Source organism: Platalea leucorodia (assembly GCF_965183815.1).
Source record: "Platalea leucorodia genome assembly, chromosome: 2".
NCBI lineage: Eukaryota > Metazoa > Chordata > Aves > Pelecaniformes > Threskiornithidae > Platalea > Platalea leucorodia.
The window spans coordinates 59,526,211-59,543,945 of record NC_138824.1 but is presented as its reverse complement, the minus strand read 5'-3'; the positions used below and the strand labels follow the sequence as shown (position 1 = coordinate 59,543,945).

Sequence of the window (17,735 nt, the reverse complement as noted above, 5' to 3'; positions counted from 1 at the left end):
CTGCCAGCAGCACCTGGGCTGTCTCAGATACGGACACTTGACAGGCAGCTTAGCATGATGCTTTGCTTGAGTTATGCTTATCTGTAACTTTGCGTGCAAGATTGGGATTCTCTGGGGTTCTCTGAACTTGGCACTGCTGGAAATGCAGGATGGTCATTCTTTGATCTCTGCTTGAGGTCCTGCTGAGGAAATTTCCTTAAACCCATTGATCTTGCCACAAACCTCCTCCACTGCACGCTGAGCTATTCTATCCTGATGTGGTCTGCAGGCCATGAGTTGTAGAGCTCTGGGTCTAATTAGAGAAACCAGGACTGTCAGGGTTGGTGAGGATACCCCTGTTGTAGTAGAAAGTACCATGAAGATGCTTTCTGGTGAAAGAAAGAAGACTGCTCAGAAAAAGTGCAAGTATAAGGAGAGAGTGCATTATAAAACTAATGGGAAAAGTATCTGTGGAAAGGGTTAAAAAAAGAAAAGAGGGAGTTATGATATTAAATGAACATTGTAGATGTGGGAGAAAGGGAGTTTGAGAGACATGGAGGGAAGTGTTCTTTTATACTTCCACATTTGTATGAAAATTATTCACAATATGCTGGGAATTTCCTTAGCTAACCAATATTTCAGTAAATTCTTGGACAGGAGAACTGGATGAAATATGGAAACAGATAATTTTTGTGTGAGTGAGTGGATGAGAAGAAAGGAAGTTGGCAGAAAATAAGGACATCTCACTGTGGTGCCTCTCACAAGAGCCTGAGGGATAGCCACAGCAAGTTTTAGGGGACAAAAAAACTTAACGATCTGTAAGTTTTGCAACAGATCAGGTGTCCAGTAGAATACAGCTGAGTTGGCTGTAGAGCATTGGCCTTGGCTTCTGTAACTTCAAGACTAGAATCAGAGGAGCACAGAAACACCTCAAGAGTACTTCCCTAAGAGACATACAACTTTCAGAAAGCCCTGCAGAAAATTGTTGTGAGGAGGATGCTCCTGAATCAGCTACTTACCTTTGGCCACACAATACAACATATTGCTGTTAAAGTAAAATTCAAAACTGACAGGCTCATGAGGTGAACTTTGAAAATGCTTGTGGCTCAATATGTACAGATACCCATGTGCATGTTTCCAGCGGTGGCACAGCAGGAGTGGATTACAAAACAAAGCAAAAGAGCGTTAAATATATCCATGTATTTTACAGTTCAGACTTCGAGCATCTCCCATTTAATTGAAGAAATATAAACAAGCCAGCCCTCTTATTTATGCAGTTGTAACATTAACTGGATAGTAGCAAACATATTTTTTCTTTTCTGTCCTCTTTATCATCCTGTTTCCTTTCACATGTATGAGTTTTGGTTTTAGCTCTGCAAGCAGTGAAGTTAGTAGCCATTCCTTTTTCCTGTGGGAGCAAGATCCATCATTAAGGTCTAGCTCCTGTGAAATCTCGACCTCCCACACCATATGCCTCTCCCGTTGATTTCCTAGTTACAGCAGAATGTACCTGTATGACAGGAGGTCAGAAAGTGAGAGCTGATCTCGGAGGTAGCCAGAGCCGTTACCACGGAGGACTATGAATGTTAAGCAGCAAACCTCGCACTGGCTTCTGCATTCTTTGGGGAGTCAATGCACAGAGTAGAGCACCAAGGTGATATGTTCAGGATGACCTGTGTTGCCTTGCAGGTGGGCTGCTGAGCTTTGTACCCACTTTTTGCACGCTATTTGGCTTCGTTCCCAGATATGATCCTGCTGATAACCATTAAAGTTAGATGGGATGGAACACAAACATCAACCCAATTATAAGCCTCATCCTGGAAGGGTCTGAGTACTTCCTTGGAGATCAACTCCCTCTGATTTATGTAGAAATCATTATCTCTTGACACCTCAGGGAATGTTTATGATTTTATCTGTTTACAATTTCACACACAAATTCAACACACAAGATTGCCCACAACTTTTAATGCATGTTTGGTTAGCATCATAGATACTCCATTTGTGAGCTGCTGAGGCATGTCACCTATTCTTGATAAGATGTTGTTGTTTAATCTGTCAATTTGTTCCAGCATGTCTTTTTCTGAGCTGTGCTCAGTTTCTTTCATTAGCTATTCTGTTTCTTGCAGAAAGAACCACATATATTCTGAGAGTATTCTGAAAGGACTTTTCCTTGCAGAAAGTATTTGTAATTGTAAAAGCTGGAATAGCCTTTCAGCTTTTCTAAGGCATAGATTTTAGTACTGAAGACAGAGTGTCCAAAGATATCTTTCAAAAAATCATCAGGCGTGAAGACATACTCATAAATCTTATTTGTATTTTTTCCTTCTTAGAAAAGAACCAAGGGTGGAATATTTATTCATAAATTGTCCTTTCCAGAATTTCTGCTTCTTATTGTAATAAACTTATGTCTCAAGTTTATCAGCCTCTTCTGAACATTACTTTGGGCATCCTATTGTGCAAAGCAGAATATTGGCACAAAAAGTACGATAGAATTCTATTGTGTTCCTGATTATTCTTTTCTCTAAGTAATTTGAAAGAATAATTTTATCACATTAATTTTGAATATAGCAGAAACTAATAAAGTGTAATTGCACATGAATTCCAAGTAGAAACGATTATTTATTTTAAACACTAATAAATACTACATTTTTTCTGAAGCAATTCCTGCAGAACTTTGTGCATAAGTATCAACAAAAATCATTCAAACTTTATCTTGATCTCCCCTTTACTGAGTATCTGAGTAGAACTCTGTCCTACAATTTCAGCTTCCGAATACCACTTGTTAATTAAACACAGCCAAGTGCTTCAGTCTTGACTATTTATGTCATTCACAGGATATTGCCAAAATCTATCTAGCTATAACATTCAGTAAAGTCATTAAAATAATCTACCTGCTGGAATGAGAATGGCTTATGAATCCAGCATTTTCTTGCTCATTACAGTCTTGATTTTCGAAGAAGATGATTTTTGTCCCGTGTCTGTTCTCATCAAATCTTTCTAATGAAGTTAATATATGTAAATAGAGTGATATATTTCAGGTTTTCTGAAAATTGATCAGGAGACCTCTTTGTGTATTTTGCATTTTTGAAGATTTTGTTTATTTTCAGATAAAATGGATATGTTACAATGTCCCTATGTCCCTGTATCTAAATAATCAATTTATAGAAAAAGACACTTTCTCATTAAGTATTTTACCACATACACATTTCGGCTGACAATGTTTAGCTTTTCTGACCATGTTTGTCTTCAGAGCAGAGAAGAGAGAACCGCAATAGTAACAAGATTTTGTTCTTGTTATGGTCTGTCTCTGGCTTCTGATGATTTTAAAGTGCTTTGTCACTCTTCCCTCTACATAGTATGATCAAAATTCTGCCTGGAAAAGACCAATTTTCAATTTCATTCTGAGAGAAAAGGGGCTGGGGACTGGATACTTTGCCATTTTCAAAGTGCCATAATTCAGCACTTCTTTCTGGCATTAGCTTTCTAGTTCATCAGTTTTGCGCTGAAAGATTTCAAGGGTTTGATAAAAAGGCTGTGAAAATGCATTAAAATGTAAAGGGCTGATCGTACTCTTCCTGTTTCTTCAATCAAACAAAATTCAGACATAGCAAAATTTTTAGGGCTGCTGTATTTTAACAGAAAAGAGCATGCATTAGTTTGGAGTGAAGGCAGAGGCAATGAGGGACTGGGTTATAGGAAAGCCCTTCTATTTGAGCCTTCTACTCTCCCTTTCCCTGCTCCTACCAAGGAAACCAGATCTCCTTTTCCAAGTCCTTTGGGCTCCCTCATCGACTCACAAGCCTCATTCACAAGAACTGATTAAATATTGTTGTGATCGCTTTGTTCTTATGAAGGGAATTATGTGCATATGCTGGTACAACCAGGAGTAATGTTCTTCCTTGTTCCCCCAACCCAAGTTACCTACCACTTGAAACTCCCAGTCCTTATCAGTCTTCTTCCACTCCCAGTCCAGCCCAGCCTGGCAGTCCCTTCTTCCCTAGAGCCTCAAGATCCCCAGCTCAAGGTGCAGAGTGGAACCTTCTCCTCCATTGCTGTGCACCCAGCAGAATGTATTACAACCCACATCAGCTTGGCCAGGAGTCCTAACTTCCACCCTGCTGCTGGCTGCCATGAGTAATCTACCCAGCCCTCTTTTACTAGCTTTTCCCGAGGTCTCCCTGGCTCCTGCATTGTGAAAAGTTAGAAAACAAAAGAAAGCAAAGCTATCCAAGGTTGCACTTGCCAAAATCATCAGAGGGATGGAGCACCTTTCCTGTGAGGACAGGCTGAGAGAGTCAGGGTTGTTCAGCCTGGAGAAGAAAAGGCTCCGGGGAGACCTTATTGCGGCCTTTCAATACCTAAAGGGGGCTTATAAGACAGATGGAGACAAACTTTTTAGTAGGGCCTGTTGCAATAGGAAAAGAGGTAAGGGTTTTAAGCTAAAGGAGGGTAGATTCAGACTAGATATAAGGAAGAAATTTTTTACGATGAGGATGTTGAAACACTGGAACAGGTTACCCAGAGAGGTGGTAGATGCCCCATCCGTGGAAGCATTAAAGGTCAGGTTGTACGGGGCTCTGAGCAACCTGATCTAGTTGAAGATGTCCCTGCTCATTGTGGGGGGTGGGGGGGGGTGGGGGGTGGGGGGGTGGACTAGATGACCCTTAAATGACCTTTCTAACCCAAACCATTCTATGATTCTATGAAAAACCTACCTTTTAAACTGCTGAAAGTAAAAAACTCAGATATGCCAAAGGGAAAAACCCAACCATCGTATGACAAGACATAAAAGAGAGAGACTCTTCTCCCTCCCTGGAGCTGCTCCCCCATGTGTCTGACATGGACTATTATCATCCCCTTTAAGTCTCTGGAGGTTTTATGAGTGTGCTAATATTAGCCTTGTCTACATTCTCAGACTTAATTGAAAAAGGTTCTTGGTTATGAAAGGACATGGAGATTTTCTAGACCGATAGTCAGATAATTAGAAGAACATGGCTTTCCTTAAGAGATAGGCAGCAATCAAGGGCTGCAAAAGGAATTAAGTCTATTTCCGGTCAATGACTCCCAAGAGTTAAGGAGATTATCCCCACTTCTCATTCTAGACATCTGATCAAAAGGGACAGCCTTTGACTCCTTGTGGCACTTCTCTAATGCTAGACCACTTTCTTGACTGTTTAGCAAGCCTGTTTCTTATACAGGACAACCTCGCCAAGGGCCAGGTTTTCAAAGTCCAAATGAAAATAGTTAGTTCTACTTTGAGAGAGGGAAATGGATTAGTTGATCTCTAGAGATCCTTTGTAATTACATCCTTTATGATTCTGTAGGCATTAAGTAAAGTTTTCAAAAAAGCTTAAGAAATTCCCCACTGATGTCTATAGGATTTAGTCACTTAACCTGCTTAAATTCTTTTGAACGTTTTGTTAGGTACCTACCAACAACTTGCAGTCTGGCCTTCCATCACTCTTCATATTTTTGTCACACTCATTTTGGTGGAGTCCAATCTCTTCAAGCCAAAGATGCATAGGCAGAATGTTGGTGAACAAATAATAACGTATGCATTTGAGAGCAAACTCCTGTGGGCCAAAAATATCCTATATTTAATGGAATGCTCAAGCTTTGAACAGATTCTGCCCAAATATTTTCTCGCTGTTTCTTAAAAATCACTCTGATATATTGCTTATTGTACTGACTCTTCATATTTTCCCGAGAAGCTGTACATATTTAAATAATGATATAATACCTAACAATCTGTTCATTCTGCAAGTCTAAATAAACCATCAATTGGCATCCAACAAATTCCAAACTGAAACAGAAGCTTTGGATGACTTTTTTTTCCTTGCTTGGAATTTCTGGCATGGTACAGAAGACTATTCCCATATGGTCCTGCAGTTGGCTATAAAAGATTGTTATTAACAGCACTAAGCTAAAATTCTGAATTTTCATATAACACTTAAGAAATGCCTTAGAAAAATATGTTGCATGCACTTTTCTACTGTCAACCAAACATTTCAGACATTTATATCTCATTATTTACTCATGACTTTGTCTCACCTTATGTTGCAGAACACCCACCAACGCTCATCTCTTCTGCCAACTCTGTAGTGGTCTGATACAAAAATAATACACTACATCACCACAGTTTTCACCTGTTGATAGCATACAATTCTCTGTCAAATTCAGATTGAAAACAATTGCTTTATGCAGTGCTTGCTGGGGTTTGTGCACCACAAACATGTTGCTAGGAAAATATATCAAAACCTTGACAATGAATAGCATTTGTCAAGACTTAAAACCACTGAGCCGTATCTTAGCTCTTATAAATTGGCATAGATCCCCCTGAAGTCAGCAGTGCTGTGCCAGTACACCTAGGCTGTAGGACAGATCCAGTGTCATTAGCTGTCATCTAGCAAAGGTACCGTCCTGTGTTGCTTTGCTTTTAATCTTATGCCAAGGATTTTTTTTCTCCAGGGTAGAATGCTTGGATTTTTTAAATGTACTACTAAATAAATATTGTCATTTAAAATGTCTGCAGTACCTTTTCAAAGCAGCGGGTGGCACTTGCAGAGCAACAATGTTCCATGATTTAGCTTCTTTTACAACATTTACAGTGGTTTGTTGCTTTGTCCTTGTCGTTTTGGACAAATGGGATTTCATAAGATGTAGCATTCAGATCAAGTTCACACTGACTGGACTGAATCATTTTGTCTGCCTGAAGTCTGTCCTGCCAACAGCAGCAGTGAAGGGTGCCAGCACTTGCGGAAGCAGCACTACCTGCAGATCTGGTTCTGTGTCTACGGGCACATCTGTGTAAATAAACTCAAAGGAATGTGGGAACCAAGACATGAGCTTTATTCATGGTTTCGTAGGAGCACATGCTTTCTATCTAAAACCTTTTCATCCAGGAAATATTATTGGTAATTTGCTGACCTGTCACAGCTGTTCCTTACAGATTAAAGTAACCTGCAGGAGTTCTTTAAAATGTGTTTTTGAAAACATATTTATTTAACAGTAATCAGATGCTGTTAGGTGATTTCAGGATAGAATCTTATGCTGAAAAATAATGCTCTGCAGCAGAAAGCTATATGGCACTGTTATTTCTGCACTGAGTGTACTTATAGGCAGCATAAAGAAGTAAATAAATAAATAATGGCTAATAAAGATACACTGAGGGTGTCCTCACGGTACATCACAATCTGTAATAAAAAACCCAGCAGGCTAAAAAGATATACCCTAAAATAACCTCAGCAGAGTATACTGTACTTATTTAATTCCACATCATCTGATCGAGTAATGTCTTTTGTACATGAACACTGCTAATAATTTCCTCTGCAATATTCAAGAACTCGGCAGGTATCACAAGTTTTAATTGCCAGCCTCCTTCTACACCAGCATGCAGCATCTAGACATTATTAAACAAAATGCTGATCATCACCCCCATTTTCTGTTTGTACAGTCCCATTGCATTTGCCTGGTGTGCTATGCAAATTTGGAAAATTAAATAGGAAGCAATTCGGTTTATTTATCCAATATAGAAATAAGGACACATGTTTTAAAAATCTATAGTAATGTTTGATTTTCTTCAACATGCATATTGATATATGCATGTTGCTGTTTGACTGACTGCTAACTCCTTTAAATATGAGAAACGGATCAGTTGTGCCTATCTAAAAATATTATCTTGTATTGCTGCTTCTGGATATTTTAAATTTAAGATAAATTCACCCAGGCTCTTCTGAAGCAAGGACTCCTGTGTCCTAAAGAGCAATGAGGACTATCATCTTCAAAAGTCGTAATCCTTGGAAGTGCCTGGGTTGTATTACCAGTTCTATTTTGGACCACTGAGATCCCTGTGCACCAAAGTATAGGATCTTGTGCATGCTCACGTGTTCCCGGATTAAAGAACTGGATACCTGGCTCCAATCTAAATTCTGCTGCGATGCAGAGGCAGACAGGATGGTAACAAACCTTCAAAACTTCACCTAAGCCTCAGCCCATTGGGTATGCTTAGACCATGGTCAATGCCCAAGGACGTACTGCCTCAGGTACAGGTTTCACAGCTAGTCCTGAAAAAAAGTGCAGGAAAAGTAAATGCACTTTTTGCACAAATAACCTGGTGCAATCCTCTGTGTTCTGGTGGTCCCTTTCCCCATTCCCATGACTTCTTAGGCATTTATTTGTTTAAGCGTCACTGAATAAAATTCATGAACAGCTTTGGGAGTAGGAACTAGAACCCATAGTCTTTTCTCCCCATCTCAGTGGCTTCAGACATGGGCTCCTTCCTACTGCTTCACTTCATCTCTCTGGCTCTGTGGATGTTGCATCTCTGGCTGTGCCGTGGCCAAATACCAGAGTGCAGCACTGGCCCTGCGCATCTCCAGTCAACAACTAGGGTGTTCATTGAAGGCAACAAAAACGGGGTCAAACCGTTTCCAGCTGAGGCATGCAAGGGATTTAGCAGTATACTTTTATGCAAAACATAGGCCACTGCCTCCTTCTCTGTAAGTCTTGCTGCCTAAAGGGAGGATACAGCAGTCCCTGGTAGATGAATGTGCCAGATGGACGTAGACCTTGGCCTAGAGCTGCTAGCAGCTTTTCTTGAGATGTTCTTCTTCCTTGCTGGCACTAGATGGTTTAACACGTGGCTTGGGGAAGCACTAAATGTACCTGTACAAGCGCCCAGCCTCCTTGTAAAGTCTTTAAAAAGAAGTTGATTCCTCGCTCTCGCTTTCCCAGGGCACGTTCCCCTGTTGACAGCCTGGGTGAATTTCCCTGCTTGGGCCACATGCTTAATGCCGAGGTGTTTTGACATGTGTTTTAAACACCTAATAGATGTGGTCTCTGCCAGATAGGAAGCTGTAGACAATTTCAGGAAAAATTATTTGCCTCAGCTTTTTTCTGAAATCAGATGAGCAAAACCTGGAAATTTGAAAGGAAATTAATGCTTTCTGTGCTTGAAATCAATTTCTAAGATGATAACAAGCAAAGAATTGTTATTAGAAATAAATGGACATAACGCATTAGTAGGCAGCATACTTTTTTTTCCCTGATGTTTGATGTAATTGCAATTATTCTAAAGCAATTATTTATAACAGGAAAAAACAAATTAAACAAAAAAGCTGTTTTTCCACCTTCATTATTCCCATAAGTTTGATGTTCCTAGTTAAGCCCTAGAAAAATTATTAGCTAACACCTTCCAAAAAGATAGATACTCCTGTGGTTTGGAGGTTTCTTTCCGCAATTGTGACACGGGGAAAAAATCAGTTATCTGGGATTCCAGTTACTAATCACCGACGTTAGAAGAAAAAAGATGTGAAAGAGTTGCCATTGCTTTCACCATTGTCAGTTATATCTAAATCCATAATAAGGTACCATGCTGATAAATCTATTAAACCTGTGCTGAGGTACTGCGAATGAGTTAAAACCTACACAAATATGTTTCAATATATGAAATATTTACCCCTACACAATATTTAATATAATGGTATATCTCATACTGTGATTTTCAGCTTATTTTGATGTTAACTGTATCCAGGCAATGGAACAATTTTTTGGTTTATATTCAAATATTCAACAATTCTGTTACTTTTTTTTTAATCTTACCTGGAATTCCAATACCATATTTTCCAAACTACATTCTGAAGTGTTGCATACTTTATTTCAGTTTTCAAGTTGCAGGTTTTTTTAAAGAACCCACAGAATCTCAAAACAGTGGTGTTTTCAAATTGTCTGTGTTTCTTACTTCCACAGGCTGTACAGAGATGGGTTAGGACTTGAGAAAGGTTGAAGGGGCCACACTTGAAAAGGCACATGTTAGGAAAGAGATTGTAGCTTGCTCTTACAGCTGTGGCTTAAAAAGCAATAGCCATTTTATTAAGGACAGACAGTATAATTAACAAGTTTTAAGGCATTTTGTAGGCTTCTGTTTTTCTCCAAAGTAAGACATCTTACTACGACTCAGAGTCAGTCTGAGTCTTGAGAGAAGTTCTAGCAAAACTGTTTGTTGAGTGACTCTGGGCTTGAGGTAGTGTTTTAGAAATCTATTACTTATATTCTTAGGTCAGACACAGATCAATTAAACAAATCCAATATTTATAATAAATAGTTTTAAAGAAATGTGCTTAAAGATCCATTTCAGATCGATCAAAAACAGGGCACATATTGCTGGGAGCTGCCAAATCTCTCTCAACCATTTGCTTCAAGATAATGGTCTCCAAACAGTTGACAGAGTTAAGTCTTACAAGGTGCCAGAGGCTTTCTGTTCATCACAGGTGCAATTCCTCAGCTAAATTCTTCAGCTGTGATTTGTTCCTTGATTTGCCATGTTTGTTACTACTTGCTTAGGAATTAAGTGCTTGTTTTTCTTGTATCCCAGTCCTTTCATTTAATGTCCAGGAAGTCCTGCTCACAAGAATGTGCCTAAAAGACTGTTCATGACCAGATAATGAAGATGGCAAGGGCAAGAACAGGCAGGCAGGCCTGGTTTCAGGAGAAACAGGAGACCTGCTTTCATCTCACCTAACTCTAGGCACTGAAGAGAGGTATCTAAACTTTGTTAGCTGGCCTTTCTGTATAGTCAAGGCATCTCCAGATTATGATCCAGCCTAGTCAAAATCCAAAGTGGAGGAGGAGTAGCAAGGATCAAGACAAAGGTGTGACTTGGCCAACCAGAGAAGAAAAGAAATCTGTAATAACGGGAATAATATTAGTGCTAATCAACAAGACTATCTGCTTCTTTGTGCCCAGAACTAGCTAAGGATTGGGATCAGGAGGCTAAAAGCTGCAAGATAAGGCTAGGATCTTACACATTGCTCAAGGAATTGGCTCTGTGTGACCATTTTGATCTTTTCTACCACCCGTTTCCTGGAAAAGGGCACCCGTGCCACAGACTCTGAAAAACAGCTTTCTGATGGAGAACATTATGTGTTTAATGTTACATATACTCAGCATTATAATGTTTCATTGGTCTGTCAGATACACATGCTGTATTTTATGGCAATTAAAAAGCACACTGTCTTTTTCTTAATTTTATAGCTCCGTAAATCTGTTTTCAGCATCAGAGCAAGAAACCTTCTGGAAAAAGAGACAGCAATCAATAAAATTCTAAGGTAAGAGTCAGCAGTGATTTGATATTGTTTTGACTCTCATCTGATTTCTCATAACGTTTTTCATGAATGTTACCCTATGTATAATATTTATGATACTCTATCCTTTTGTAGTACATCTATTGCCTTCATTATCAAAGATAAATTGCTCTTTTCTCTGGATGTATTATATGCTTAAACAGCAACAAGAGAGAGATTGTTCTTCTTAAGTATGTATTTGAATTCTGTGTCATGCAGAAAGATCATTTTTCAGCTCTTTTCACATCTTCCTTCTAAATTAACCAAAAATATCTCTTCATAAGTGGTGTTATTTTGCCTAAAGAATTCCAGCCTAGTTCTTGCAGATATATGCACATAAACATTCATGGGGGTTGTACGCTAGAAAGCATAGACTACAGCTAATCATATTCCAAGTAGGAAATGTACAATGAAGAAGACTTCAGAACTGTGACTTCTATAGAAGGATTTCCTGAATGTTTTAATAATGATCACTCATTTCGGTACTCCATATCAAGTAAGTACTCAGCACCGTAAGTAAATAATGCACTCCTAAGTCTCCAAGACCCATGTCTAAAGTTATCATACGAATAACACCATGCTGCAGTGTTTCATGCCATTATTGGCTTTACATTAGAATTACTGTCATTGATATGAGGTGCATTAGCAATGCCAACAATTTATAGATCATTCTTTTTTTGTATTTACATTCTTACCAAAGCAGGTGCATCTCCAGAATATTGTAAATGACTGGTCCCAGGTAAATAAGCAGTATAAACAGGAATAACTGATCCGAGAAGTACAGCTGTAGGATTAGATTAAGTATGGCAGTGTTTTATGAGGAGCAGTGTGCTAAGAATGCAGTGTGATGTCTCAATTGTGAAGTTTTTTGAAAAGTGCCTAGTAATTACCTGCCGTTTGAGAAATATTACAGCTCTTTAGTTCTTTTTAGTGCTCTGTAAGAATACAGTGCAGGGAGAAGTGTAGAAATTAATGTGCAACTTTATCTGTCTTTAAACCCATGGTAATGAAAACATGAACAATTACTAATTCAAATGAGTGCTCTTTGTCAAAATATTATTGAGAAATGTAACTACAAGACCATAAGTATTCCATTTTAACAAAACTTAGGGCTCTATTTGTAAGCTTTTCATTCAGTTAAGTGAATGTACCTTGATTTTACAGGCAGTACTGTTACGGATAGATAAATACAAGTCTCTTTATCCTAATCAAAAGCCTTTTATAAATATGGTTTTCGATACAGGCTTCATGGCAGTGTTTCAGTAAAACATTTCTGATGAAATTCTATGTTATATTACAACTGTGAAATGTTATTGACACCTCTAGGGTTACACAAATGTCAATTTGTTTGGCATGTTTCTTCTACTATACCACAGAGGAAACATGTAGACAAAGAGAATCCTGTACTGTTTTATATTTAAAAAAATTTAAAAACCTATGAATGACATCTGTAGGGGCTACATTCTTTCTTACACAGGAGAAAAAATGAAGTCCTGAAAATTGAAAATCAGAATCCTGATGAATTCTTCCATCAGCACAGAACTTTCTCCTTTTCAGGAGAGCTCTGAAGCAGAGGGAGAGGAGAATCCAAGCAAACCGTTGTTTGGGCTTCACTAAGTTCTCAGAGGTACCAGGACAGAATCAGAAATCAGTCCTTCCAATTTCAATCCTGCTGACTTAAACTTGGTCCTTCAGAGCACGGCTTCTGCCAGAGTTTTGTATCTTGCAGGACTTCTCATCAATTCACTTCTGAATTGCGCTGAAGAAAAATTTCAGAGGCAGAAAAAGAGAGTTTTGTTCCAGTAATCTATTACTTTATTTAATCTGTTAATTTAATATGCATTTATTCTGCTTTCTCTTTCTACTTCCTGGGTCATCATTGGTGAACTTTTGAGGAACACAGAGAAAAGGAGGGAACTTCTGTCAAGTAAGCAGAATGTGGGATCATTTGTTTTCTAATGCTTTCTAGGGATGCTTGTAAGTCATTTACAAAGAAGCAGTCTTTAATCTCCTCCTGAGAAAAAGGAACAAATACTGTTTATTGTTCCTTGTTACTGCCTCAAAATTGCTACGTAAGCTTTGAAATGTGACATCTCCAATGCATCTGTTCTAGCATAAGCAAATTGTGTTCATGGTATATCTGGTGGGCGTGCTGATAGAGAGCACTGCCAGTGATGGGCCTGCTGGTCCTCAGCACTGCCAGTGTTTCCGTGTTGATGCCAGTGTTGATGCAGGGGAGTTTTACAAACAGAAAAAGAAGTTATAAGAAAGGATAAAATTTACAGCTGAAATTTTGGATTCAGTTCAAGGGACACAGGAAAACTCAAACTCACAAGACATGAGAGATTCTTTTTCTTATTTTTACTTTAGTTGTAAATGCTCTATACTCCTTAATAAAAGTAGCTGAGTCTCAGCTATTCAGTGTGTCTGACAAAAGAAAAAATGGCGTTTATGCCAAGAACAATAAGAGATAACTCAGGATGTCCCTTCTGAAAAGATTCCTTCTAGCATCTTTTTGATTTTTTGGCTACCTGAATTAAAGAGCTTTTATCTAAAGTGATGCCTCTACACAGTAAAACTGCCCATGGGCAACTTCAACTTGATGAAATTGCCATACTGAAAAGAGAATTTTAAGTCTGTTCTAGCTTAAGTCCACCTCTTACCTTTTCCCCCCTACTTTTTAAACCTTGTCAAATTATATTTTAATCCAATTCTGAATGTTTCAACATAACCCACCACATCGAAAGATTATGCATTACACACAGGTACCTCTATGTCTCTCTTGTGCATCTTCCTCTATCCAAACCTTGGTTTTCCCTTTATATACTGAACTGCAGCTTGACGTCTTCTTCCCCAAGAGGAGGAAGAAGGGCATAAATAGCCCTCAACCACCCAGAGAGACAGTTCATACATTCAGTCCTAGGTGTCTCATCTGCTCATCTAATGTTATGTTATGCAGCAGAACAGAGGTCTCAGGTCTCTTCCTGCAACTTTCTCACTGCACTCCAGGGAAACCACCTATTTTCTGAAGATCCTTGATTGGAAACCAGCCTTCACCTTGCCCCCTTGAGGTCTTGGTGCAGTTAGTCCTGGGAACAGAGTCAAGCATGTAGCAACTACTGTCCTTGGTACTTTGACCAGTGATTTGCATCACTCCTGCCAGTGCAGGTGCACAGAGAGGCTTAACTCTTCACATAAATGCATTCTGAGGTGGGGACTGCACCCTTCTGAGGAAAATGAAATGAGATCAAAGTGAGTGACAGAAAATTAGAACTTTTTCAAAACACGATCACATTTAGTAGTGTCTCTGAATTACAAACAGCTCCATTTCTTTCTGAAAATTATGATGCATTTCCCTCAGCAGCAATAACCACGTTTTCTAGCAAATTTCATTACTACTACGTGTCTTCAGTGTTTCCCACTTTTGTCTCACTCTCTCATGCCATGGGCACTGCTTTTAGTTTTAAAAGCAGGTTTTGTGCCTGTGATTCTTCTGACCCTCATTCCTTGTGGGGTCATTATCTAAGAATGGTTGTCTAGTCCTTTATTAGTCCCACTGGCTTTCTGAAGTAGAGAGGGTGGATAAGGTCCAGTCAAAATGTTGTGTATAAACCAGCGCGTTGTCTCCAGTGCTGAGGATAAATTGTAAACAGCACAGAGTGGTGGGGAAGCTGAGCAAATTGAAAGTAGTCTCACATAGCCCAAAATATAATCACAGTATCAGTAGTGCAGAATGTGATTCTGGTCTCTATTAAACCGTGCTTCACAGAATCACAGAACGGTTGAGGTTGGAAGGGAAGTCACCTGGTCCAACCTCCCTGCTCAAGCAGGGCCTCCCAGAGCCAGTTGCCCAGGACCATGTCCAGACGGCTTTTGAGTATCTCCAAGGATGGGGACTCCACAACCTCTCTGGGTAATCTGTGCTGGTGCTCGGTCACCCTCACGTAAGGGTTTATGCCCTTGTTTTATAAAATACAAGGAATAACTGAAAAGTTCTCTGGTCTGTTGATAAGAAAATCAAACTCACCAAAATCACAAAAATTCATTTTATTATAAAATATATATTGTGACAGTTCAGGAAACTAACATTTTTTTAAATGGGCAGGTTTTTATTTGCTTTTCATTATAGCTGATGCTATAGTCAAACTGTAAACAAATGCTAGGGGTATGCAATAGGATTTTCACTGTTCTAGGCAAGATTTGTCAGATGCATTTACTGGACCTGAGGGAATAACATAGCTCATGCTTAAGTGGAACTTTCAGGTTCATAAACAGCTAATTGAGTGAAGTGCGTTTATCTTATGTTTGAAACTGAGACTGCCATGAGTGCATCTTGGGGGGGAAAAAAAGGTAATAATTGCTTGAATTAAGTACCCAGTTCTACTAATTTGCTAATATGCTAGAAGATAATTCAGACTGTGTTCATACAAGTATTTCTGCAAAATACAGTGTTTTTTTCCTGAATATTAGAATGAGCAAGAAACAAGATTCTCTGTGGTTCTAGAAAAGTTATAAAGTTAATCTCTGAATAAATTATCTCTGGACACTAATACAGTAGTATAATACACCACCTCTCATAAAAGAATGAGCAGACATTTTCATTAGTTTGTTTATCACAGGAACATAGACGTTTTGGTCAGAAGGAAACTTTGGAGGCCATGTTATCCAACTGCCCACTTGAAGTAGGAGCTAACCCTGGATCAGATCAGCTTTCATCTTCCACCTGCTCTGGTTCCAGCACTGCATTACCCTACCCTTGAGAGAGGGTTTTCCTGATCTCCAGTCTGAACCCTCCAAGCCACAGTTTCTGTCCATTGCTCACTGCTCTGTCATCTTGCAGTGACAAGAGTTTAGCTTCATGCTTTAACCTCCTCTTCAGGAAAACAAACAAGCACAGCTCTCTCAAGTCTCCCTGGAGGTCATGTGTTGTAGGCCACTGACCTCTTGTAGCTGCTCCTGTGTTTCACCATCCCTCTTGGAGTACCCAGAACTGTGTCCCAGGTGCAGCCTGTCCAGTTCTGAGTCAAGGAGGGATAATAACTTCCCTCTATCTGCTGGCTACGCTCCTTAACATAGCAGGCAGTTTGCCTTACTGATGGCAGGAACACATTCATCCAGTTATCATCCAGGTAAATCCATCCCATCCAGACCCAGTGCACAGTGTAACTCCCAGATCCTTTTCCTCAGCCAGCACTCCACAGCCTGCATGGATGCATGGAGCAATTCTCTACCAGGTGTGAAACTTTGCACATTTCCTTGTCTGACTTCCTGAAGCTTTTGCTGACTCAGTCCTCAGGTTTATCAGGGTCCTTCTGGTTTAATGCTCTGCCATTCAGTGTGTCAAACACTGCTCTTTGCTTGTCCGCATAGCCAGTTGTTTCATCATAGAAAGCATATCCTTGGTATCCTTTATTAGAAGTTTGCCTGTATTAAATAACTGACTTGCATTAGTCAGTTCTAAATCACTTACAACAAGTTTCTCTGTATATAATTTATGTTTTCTCTCTTAAGAGTATGATTTCTTTCTTCATAACTGCAAGGCTTTGATACCATGCATTTCTCAGAACAAATGTTCCAGTTAAGCTCAGATGATGACAGTTGTCATCAGGAGCAAAATCCAGACTTAGTCACCACCTTCTTAAATCTCCACAAGTGTATGACATCATTGGATTTCACCTGCCTCCTGCAAAGACAAACAGAAGGAAATACCGGAATGCGCATATCCATTGGTAAGAAGTAGTTCTCTTCTATGGATTTTGTGCCAAGTGACCACCATGTTATAGATCACTGTAAAGCTTTGTTGTGAAGCAGAGTTAGCGGGCTGTGCAGTCTCCAACACTGCAGGTATGGAAAAGGAAGTTAGACCAACATCAGCCCAGAACAGCGTAGCTATCATTAATCCTGCTTTGACAGAGGTGAGGATAGACTAGATGGCCCTTTGAGGTTCCTTCTTCTCCATTGGTTCTATCAATTCTTCTGTAATCCAAGGAAAATAATTATTATACAAACATCTGGTAGAGGAAAAGCTGAAACAGCAAGGTAAGAAGGACGAGAGTACAGAACGGCTAAAGGAAAGAAAGTATGCTACCACAGTTAACAGACTGAGCAGGCACTAAAGAAAATAAGTGACTCTGGTTTTTCCTTTAGAGACATATGGAAAGAAACAAGAAAAAACATGGAAAAGAAAAACCATGAATTATCCAAGTTGCATTAATAACTCATTTTATTTTACCAGCCAAATTCACATTTCTTTAAGAAATAGTATATTTTTTCCCAAAGAAGCATAGTGTAGCTGTGGTGAAAATGTGCATTTTGCTTGCTATTCAAACAGTGCCTTAGTGAATTAAATTTATAAAATGAAAGAGAGAAACACAAGAACACCTATCAGGTAGATTCACCACCTGTCACATTGAACCATATTTTCCAAGCTAGATGGAAGTATAATGAGAGCATAGAAAGATTTAGTAACAATAGAGAGTCATAGTGAAAACAATGCTGAATGATGTTGATAATTGAGTGTTTTCCTGAAGGATACCACACTGCTAAGACTTCAGCGTGAGCATGTTTCAGGGACAAGAACAAAAGTACATAGTAATGTATGCGGTTACTACAGAACACATAAATATTCACTCATTA

At 39.2% G+C, this 17,735-nt stretch overlaps 1 protein-coding gene across 2 annotated transcripts in view; it reads left to right on the top strand.

The window, feature by feature from the left end:
• Positions 1-17,735, top strand: part of NALCN (sodium leak channel, non-selective) — a gene marked incomplete at both ends in the record, with an annotated part of 233,725 nt that overhangs the window by 178,095 nt on the left and 37,895 nt on the right. For both annotated transcript variants that reach the window (XM_082304488.1, XM_082304487.1), the window contains one exon: positions 11,011-11,084. In XM_082304488.1, the coding sequence (XP_082160614.1) occupies positions 11,011-11,084 (74 nt within the window). The remainder of the gene's footprint in view (positions 1-11,010; positions 11,085-17,735) is intronic.